At 44.7% G+C, this 10275-nt stretch overlaps 1 protein-coding gene across 1 annotated transcript in view; it reads right to left on the bottom strand.

Moving 5' to 3' along the window:
- kirrel3a (kirre like nephrin family adhesion molecule 3a) overlaps positions 1-10275 on the bottom strand; it is a gene marked incomplete at both ends in the record, with an annotated part of 168331 nt that overhangs the window by 22368 nt on the left and 135688 nt on the right. The window contains one exon of the mRNA XM_084445643.1: positions 1712-1817. Coding sequence (XP_084301769.1) covers positions 1712-1817 — 106 coding nt within the window. The remainder of the gene's footprint in view (positions 1-1711; positions 1818-10275) is intronic.

Here is a 10275-nt window from a genome sequence, read left to right as displayed (position 1 = left end):
AAGAATTTTTACAGCTCACTTTTCTGGCCCCCGGGTGAAACTGTTTTTTTTGCTTCGCTCTGGAATATGTAGAGAGTGGGTCGTATGCCCACCTCCCTTGTTCTCTGTAAAGCGCATTGTGTTGCCTCTGGGTATGAAATGCGCTATACAAATAAAGCTTTGATTGATTTGATTGATTAATTGATGGCAGCAACGGTATGAAGATACGCTGTACCTGCCTTGGAACCGCAGGCTCAAAACTCATCTCTTCAAGAAGTACGACAACAATCCTTCCTCCTAAGCACTTATTGTTTTTTATTGTATTATATTGTATTGTATTGCACTGTACTTTAGATTGCTATTCTTGCACTTTGCCTTCAGCACTAGATTATGCTCTTAGTCACTTGTTTTAGAAAGAAGATTCACTTGTGAGTTCTGGCGAGTAGTAATACATTGGCTCTTCCTACGTTAAATGCAATTATTGTTAGTCGCTGACTGTAATGTAATGTAAAATGTAAATGAACCGCTGGTCAGTGTCACGGTCACCGTACACACATCTGTCGGCGTACACACATCTCTCGAGAGTCAAGTTAGTTCGTATGGTGATTTGCTTTAGTGCCTTCTGGCAGCATTGTGTGGGTGTATCAGCCTGTGTGCTAGCGTGTGAGTGTGTGTGCGTGTGTGTGTATGTATGTGTGTGTGTATGTGCGTGTGTGTGCGTGTGTGTGTGTGCGTGCGTGCATTTGTACAACTTGGGGGGGGGGGGGTCTATTAACACCATGGGATCCATTAGACGAAAGTCTACTTCACAACGGAGCTGCTTACATTAAGGAACAGTAATGGCAATAATGAAATGGTAATTTAGAATAAACTGCGAGAGTTTCCCAGACACGGTGACTGTACCGCCATTTAAACAAAGCATTTCCAATTCTCCGCAAACTCATGTGATACAAACATGGTCGTACGCAACTATACGGTTCAATTTCAGCGTTCTTTGAAGGATGTTCCGTATACACCCTGGGCCTCACAACTAGGCAGGGCTGACTTTCCCAGAGGCATCGTAGCGCTACGTTCATCCTAAGCTACGGCGTTCATCGTAGCGCTACGATGCCTCTGGGAAACTCAGCCCGGAGTAGCTGTGAGATGTGGTTGCGTGGGGGAGGCGTGGGGGAGGCGTGGGGGGAGGCGTGGGGGGAGGCGTGGGGGGAGGCGTGGGGGAGGCGTGGGGGGAGGCTTGGGGGAGGCGTGGGGGAGGCGTGGGGGGAGGCGTGGGGGAGGCGTGGGGGGAGGCTTGGGGGAGGCGTGGGGGGAGGCGTGGGGGGAGGAGTGGGGGAGGCGTGGGGGAGGTGTGGGGGAGGCGTGGGGGAGGTGTGGGGGAGGCGTGGGGGAGGCGTGGGGGGAGGCGTGGGGGGAGGCGTGGGGGAGGCGTGGGGGGAGGTGTGGGGGGAGGTGTGGGGGAGGCGTGGGGGAGGCGTGGGGGGAGGCGTGGGGGAGGCGTGGGGGAGGCGTGGGGGAGGCGTGGGGGAGGCGTGGGGGAGGCGTGGGGGAGGCGTGGGGGGAGGCGTGGGGGAGGCGTGGGGGAGGCGTGGGGGAGGCGTGGGGGAGGCGTGGGGGGAGGCGTGGGGGAGGCGTGGGGGAGGCGTGGGGGGAGGCGTGGGGGGAGGCGTGGGGGAGGCGTGGGGGGAGGCGTGGGGGGAGGCGTGGGGGAGGCGTGGGGGGATGCATGTCTCACCTGTAGTGTTGGACGGGTGGGTTGGCTTTAGCAGAGCAGTGAAACTTCACCAAGTTGCCCTCCAGCACAGTCTGGGGCTCCACTGATAGATTCACCAGAGGCATGTCTGCAACAGAGAGATAGTGTAAACACACGTTCTACGTTGGGTAGAGACAAACGAGAGCCAGGCCGAGAGCATCGCCACGTTCAGTAAGTTCAGGTTCCAAGTTAACTAGATAGACGGGGAAATATGGGAGGGGTGGAACGATCCCACATCTCCGTAGTAGACAAGGTGAACACGTTATGTTTTGGAATGATGCCTGAAACCAGCTAGGTAGTCTGTCCTTGTACAGCTAGGCAGTCTCTCATTGTAAAGTCCTTGTAAAATGCCGTTAATGCTTTGAACAAAGAGAAAGACAGCGGTCTGTAAACACAGTAAACAACAACGTGCACTACCCCCCCTCCCCCGACCGCCTCCTCTCCCCTGGCAGATATTTTCACACCGTGTTGTTTAAACCTGTTAATTAAAGGTCCACTCCGTCAATTTTTTCTCCGAGATAAAACGGCAAAACAAAGCAAACAACAAAAATTGCTGATTTTTAATTACTAATTACTCCCTCTGTAATGGCTGATATTTACTACTAAGACAAATCGGAGCTGCGCTTTGCTTGCTAATTGCTACAACAACAAAAAAACACGAAAGAAAATGGATTAAGAAAAGTTCCTGTTGAATGTAGTAAACAGCTCACGAGATAAACACAACTTAAATACACAGTACCTTCGGCCGGAAATAGGTTTTAGTTAAGAGCTGTTTTGAAGACAAATCCCACTTAGCCGCCACAAACAGAGTGAGACTGCTGAAATACAAACGTCTCCCAGTAGTTAGTCGTCCCTCAGGACAGCTCTGCTGAAGGCCGCTCATTATAAACCCACATGCTCTGCCGCTATCTGGGTGCATTAGATATGCGATATACTGTATGTGATGTATACTGTATGTATGTGATGTATACTGTATGCATGTGATGTATACTGTATGTGATGTATACTGTATGCATGTGATGTATACTGTATGAATGTGATGTATACTGTATGTATGTGATGTATACTGTATGAATGTGATATATACTGTATGTATGTGATGTATACTGTATGTATGTGATGTATACTGTATGTATGTGATATATACTGTATGTATGTGATGTATACTATATGTATGTGATGTAATCTGTATGTATGTGATGTAATCTGTATGTATGTGATGTATACTGTATGTATGTGATGTATACTGTATGAATGTGATGTATACTGTATGTATGTGATGTATACTGTATGTGATGTATACTGTATGAATGTGATGTATACTGTATGTGATGTATACTGCATGAATGTGATGTATACTGCATGTATGTGATGTATTTAGAAATGTGGCATACTGATTGTAGATATGTGATATGTAGATGTGTAGATGTGATATATTTAGATATGGGATAGAGTTAAGATATGATATACAGTATTTAGATATGTGATATACAGTATTTAGATATATGATATACAGTATTTAGATATGTGATATATTTATATATGTGATATACAGTATTTAGATATGTGATATATTTAGATATGTGATATACAGTATTTAGATATGTGATATATTTATATATGTGATATACAGTATTTAGATATGTGATATATTTATATATGTGATATACAGTATTTAGATATGTGATATATTTAGATATGTGATATACAGTATTTAGATATGTGATATATTTAGATATGTGACATACAGTATTTAGATATGTGATATATTTAGCCCTCTCTGTGCCACTTCTGAAAACTCTCCAAACGAAGCAGAGATGCTCCGATACAGACTAATAGAGACCCCACAATAGAGACCCCATAATAGAGACCCCACAATAGAGACCCCATAATAGAGACCCATAATAGAGACCCCATAATAGAGACCCCATAATAGAGACCCCACAATAGAGACCCCACAATAGAGACCTCATAATAGAGACCCCATAATAGAGACCCCATAACAGAGACCCCATAATAGAGACCCCATAATAGAGACCCATAATAGAGACCCCATAATAGAGACCCCATAATAGAGACCCCACAATAGAGACCCCATAATAGAGACCCCATAACAGAGACCCCATAATAGAGACCTCATAACAGAGACCCCATAACAGAGACCTCATAATAGAGACCCCATAACAGAGACCTCATAATAGAGACCTCATAATAGAGACCCCACAATAGAGACCCCATAATAGAGACCCATAATAGAGACCCCATAATAGAGACCCCATAATAGAGACCCCACAATAGAGACCCCACAATAGAGACCTCATAATAGAGACCCCATAATAGAGACCCCATAACAGAGACCCCATAATAGAGACCCCATAATAGAGACCCATAATAGAGACCCCATAATAGAGACCCCATAATAGAGACCCCACAATAGAGACCCCATAATAGAGACCCCATAACAGAGACCCCATAATAGAGACCTCATAACAGAGACCCCATAACAGAGACCTCATAATAGAGACCCCATAACAGAGACCTCATAATAGAGACCTCATAATAGAGACCCCACAATAGAGACCCCATAATAGAGACCCATAATAGAGACCCCATAATAGAGACCCCATAATAGAGACCCCACAATAGAGACCCCACAATAGAGACCTCATAATAGAGACCCCATAATAGAGACCCCATAACAGAGACCCCATAATAGAGACCCCATAATAGAGACCCCATAATAGAGACCCCATAATAGAGACCCCATAACAGAGACCCCATAATAGAGACCCCATAATAGAGACCCCATAATAGAGACCCCATAATAGAGACCCCATAATAGAGACCTCATAACAGAGACCCCATAACAGAGACCTCATAATAGAGACCCCATAACAGAGACCCCATAATAGAGACCCCATAATAGAGACCTCATAATAGAGACCCATAATAGAGACCCCATAATAGAGACCCATAATAGAGACCCCATAATAGAGACCTCATAACAGAGACCCCATAACAGAGACCTCATAATAGAGACCTCATAATAGAGACCTCATAATAGAGACCTCATAACAGAGACCTCATAATAGAGACCCCATAATAGAGACCCCATAATAGAGACCCATAATAGAGACCCCATAATAGAGACCTCATAACAGAGACCCCATAACAGAGACCTCATAATAGAGACCCCATAACAGAGACCTCATAATAGAGACCTCATAACAGAGACCCCATAATAGAGACCTCATAATAGAGACCCCATAATAGAGACCCCATAATAGAGACCTCATAACAGAGACCCCATAATAGAGACCTCATAATAGAGACCCCATAATAGAGACCCCATAATAGAGACCCCATAATAGAGACCTCATAATAGAGACCTCATAATAGAGACCCCATAATAGAGACCCCATAATAGAGACCCCATAATAGAGACCTCATAACAGAGACCCCATAATAGAGACCCATAATAGAGACCTCATAATAGAGACCTCATAACAGAGACCCCATAATAGAGACACATAATAGAGACCTCATAATAGAGACCCCACAATAGAGACCCCATAATAGAGACCCCATAATAGAGACCCATAATAGAGACCCATAACAGAGACCTCATAACAGAGACCCATAATAGAGACCTCATAATAGAGACCTCATAACAGAGACCCATAACAGAGACCCCATAATAGAGACCCCATAATAGAGACCCCATAATAGAGACCCCATAATAGAGACCTCATAATAGAGACCCCATAATAGAGACCCCATAATAGAGACCCTATAATAGAGACCCCATAACAGAGACCCCATAATAGAGACCCCATAATAGAGACCTCATAATAGAGACCTCATAATAGAGACCCTATAATAGAGACCCCATAATAGAGACCCCATAATAGAGACCCCATAATAGAGACCCTATAATAGAGACCCCATAATAGAGACCCCATAATAGAGACCCTATAATAGAGACCCCATAATAGAGACCTCATAATAGAGACCTCATAATAGAGACCCCATAATAGAGACCCCATAATAGAGACCTCATAATAGAGACCCCATAATAGAGACCCTATAATAGAGACCCCATAATAGAGACCTCATAACAGAGACCCCATAATAGAGACCCCATAATAGAGACCTCATAATAGAGACCCCATAATAGAGACGGACCACTCACTCTCCTTAGTCTGTCTTGTTAAAGGGGACTCATCAGGAAAGGGGGTTGCTTTTTTAGAGAACAATCTAATGGAAAATAATTGATGTCATTTAATGTACCCTTCCCTGTCGCTGGTGTATTGTTATAATAAACGTACATCCACAAGAGTGATGACTCATCAGTTCCCGAGTCATTCTGTGGTAGTCTATACAGATGTGCATTACTCTCAATGGTCAAAAGTGCAGGAGAAATACATTCTGATGACCTTTTAAAGATAATTAGAGGCGACTGTATAAGTATTTCCAGGTCAAATCCTCACCCTTGTTGCTGAGGAAACATATTCTACGGTGATAAGAGTGGTAGAATGACTGTATGATGACAAGTATTGTTACTGTGATGGAACTATGTGAAACTCGTCGCTGTTTCACCCACCACATCTTCCCTGAGCGTCATGACCTTGGGACGTCTGGAACGCGGAGAGTGGCAAGTGAAGCTGGATGCTCCTACTTTCTGTGTGTGTGTGTGTGTGTGTGTGTGTCTGGGGGAGGAAGGGTGGGGGGGGGCATTAGGAGCATCCCGGGGGGCACTCAGCTGCACCCTTCCCCCCCTCCCACCCCCGCCCCCCACGCCGGCACTCAGCTGGGCCGTGTAGCTGCTGCCCCTCAGTCATAATCTACAGTTGAACACACATGAGCTCCCGTTGATGAATACCGATAACAGAGACCCCATGCGACATACTGTATATACAGTACATCAACTTCAGTCGTGTTTACAAAGTCTTTTTTTATATGTGGTGAATTATAGGAGAGATGCTGTACAGTATGTATCAAACCACAAAGTTGGGTCCTTGCAGCAACACATGCTGTGGCTTCCATTCCAACTGAAGCATCCTGGCGCGAGACATCGGGAAAATAGACCTCGTCGTGAAAATGCACCTTCTGACGAGCCGAGAAGTAAGTGTGAAAAGGACATTTTCAGAAAAGATCGCACACTCCAAAATATCCCCGCTCTCAGAGACGATTGTCACATTATCACCAGACATCACCGCAATCCTCCGTCACATTATCACCTGACATCACTACGATCCTCCGTCACATTATCACCAGACATCACTACGATCCTCTGTCACATTATCACCAGACATCACATTATCACCAGACATCTCATTATCACCAGACATCACTACGATCCTCCGTCACATTATCACCAGACATCACTACGATCCTCCGTCACATTATCACCTGACATCACTACGATCCTCTGTCACATTATCACCAGACATCACTACAATCCTCCATCACATTATCACCAGACATCACTACGATCCTCCGTCACATTATCACCAGACATCACCGAGATCCTCTGTCACATTATCACCAGACATCACCGCGATCCTCTGTCACATTATCACCACACATCACTACGATCCTCCATCACATTATCATCAGACATCACTACGATCCTCCATCACATTATCATCAGACATCACCGCGATCCTCCGTCACATTATCACCAGACATCACTACAATCCTCTGTCACATTATCACCAGACATCACTACGATCCTCCGTCACATTATCACCTGACATCACTACGATCCTCCGTCACATTATCACCAGACATCACTACGATCCTCTGTCACATTATCACCTGACATCACCGCAATCCTCCGTCACATTATCACCAGACATCACTACGATCCTCTGTCACATTATCACCAGACATCACTACGATCCTCTGTCACATTATCACCTGACATCACTACAATCCTCCGTCACATTATCACCAGACATCACCGCAATCCTTCGTCACATTATCACCAGACATCACTACAATCCTCCGTCACATTATCACCTGACATCACCGTTATCCTCCGTCACATTATCACCTGACATCACCGCAATCCTCCGTCACATTATCACCAGACATCACTACGATCCTCTGTCACATTATCAACTGACATCACCGCGATCCTCTGTCACATTATCACCAGACATCACAACAATCCTCCGTCACATTATCACCAGACATCACCGCTATCCTCCGTCACATTATCACCTGACATCACTACAATCCTCCGTCACATTATCACCAGACATCACTACAATCCTCCGTCACATTATCACCAGACATCACTACAATCCTCTGTCACATTATCACCTGACATCACCGTGATCCTCTGTCACATTATCACCAGACATCACCGCAATCCTCCGTCACATTATCACCAGACATCACTACAATCCTCCACCCCCCCCACCCCAGCCCCCATTCCCTTCTACTCAACGAGGAACTGAACGCGTGTCTGCAACCGGGACTCATAGTCACACGATACTGACTCATTAGCCGAGAGATCGAGGTTGGGTAAGGAAACGGGCTGACAAGTCGTGAGACGTACGCTTCAAAGGTTGGAGCGTTTCACGCTCTCTGCCTCCAACGTCTCCGAAATGTCACTTCCTCCTCATGTCACTTCCTCAAGTCATTAGTGGCAGATGTCTGGTTTAACGGTTGTGAGGGAAGTATAAGATCTAAATCTTTTTTTTTTTCTTTCCTTTTATGTACGTTGGTGATTGAGTGATTGGTTCTACTATCTGTCAGGTGAGTCTCTCATTCATATACTCGGCTGGGGGAGTTCAAGTGTGGGGAGAAGGCGTACTTCTTACCTTGCCGTCATTGTTACCTAGGCAACGAATCTTTGAATTTATTGCTTTTCCAGTTATATGTCCCTCAATTATAACAGGCAGAAGAGTGACAGTTGTGAAACTCCTCAGCTTTACAACATGGGCAACAGTAAGTTGATGATATGGCCTTGACGGAGTTTGAGAAGGAAAGTTTGTTCGGTTGTCGAGGCTGCAGCATATAACAACAACTTCCTCTGTCCACTGTGCATCTGTTCCCATTGGCCTGAATAAAGAGGAACTGTGAAAACAAACCGTGGGCAGTAATGCTCATCCAAACATTCGGGAAACATTTGTGCATCGGACAGATGTTATATTTATAATGCCTTATGTTGAGGATTCATCTGTTTAACAAATACCCGCTGGGCTTGCAAATGAGAAACTAGTGTTAGCTGGAATGCCTCCACAAAAAGCAATTATGTCTATAGGCCATACTCAACGTTAGATTATGTATGTCTACTCAACTTCAGACGCCCATGGAAAGTTTGACAGTGTCGAGGTGGGAAAGTGTCAAATTAGAAACAGTAGAAGGGTAGGAATTCTACTGTATGTGGTAGAAGGGTAGGTGGTTCTACTGTATGTGATAGAAGGGTAGGTGGTTCTACTGTATGTGGTAGAAGGGTAGGTGGTTCTACTGCGTGATAGAAGGATATGAGTTCTACTGTATGTGGTAGAAGGGTAGGTGGTTCTACTGCGTGATAGAAGGATATGAGTTCTACTGTATGTGGTAGAAGGGTAGGGGGTTCTACTGCGTGATAGAAGGATATGAGTTCTACTGTATGTGGTAGAAGGGTAGGTGGTTCTACTGCGTGATAGAAGGATATGAGTTCTACTGTATGTGGTAGAAGGGTAGGTGGTTCTACTGCGTGATAGAAGGATATGAGTTCTACTGTATGTGGTAGAAGGGTAGGTGGTTCTACTGTATGTGATAGAAGGATATGAGTTCTACTGTATGTGGTAGAAGGGTAGGGGGTTCTACTGTATGTGATAGAAGGATATGAGTTTTACTGTATGTGATAGAAGGGTAGTGGTTCTACTGTATGTGGTAGAAGGGTAGGTGGTTCTACTGTATGTGATAGAAGGGTAGGGGTTCTACTGTATGTGATAGAAGGGTAGGAGTTATACTGTATGTGATAGAAGGGTAGGTGGTTCTACTGCGTGATAGAAGGATATGAGTTCTACTGTATGTGATAGAAGGATAGGAGTTCTACTGTATGTGATAGAAGGGTATGAGTTATACTGTATGTGATAGAAGGGTAGGAGTTATACTGTATGTGATAGAAGGATAGGAGTTCTACTGTATGTGGTAGAAGGGTAGGGGGTTCTACTGTACAGTATGTGATAGAAGGATAGGAGTTATACTGTATGTGATAGAAGGATAGGAGTTCTACTGTATGTGGTAGAAGGGTAGGGGTTCTACTGTATGTGATAGAAGGGTAGGGGGTTCTACTGTATGTGATTGAAGGGTAGGAGTTATACTGTATGTGATAGAAGGGTAGGAGTTCTACTGTATGTGATAGAAGGGTAGGAGTTCTACTGTGTGTGATAGAAGGGTAGGGGTTCTACTGTGTGTGATAGAAGGGTAGGTGGTTCTACTGTATGTGATAGAAGGGTTGTGATCAAAGAGATACGTTCCAGCTGTTTCTTTACTGCCCCGGCCTCCTGACCTACTGACCTCCTTTGAAGCTTGTAATAATA

This window comes from Borostomias antarcticus, assembly GCF_949987555.1.
Source record: "Borostomias antarcticus genome assembly, chromosome: 1".
Lineage (NCBI taxonomy): Eukaryota > Metazoa > Chordata > Actinopteri > Stomiiformes > Stomiidae > Borostomias > Borostomias antarcticus.
This window is presented reverse-complemented; position numbering and strand designations above follow the sequence as displayed.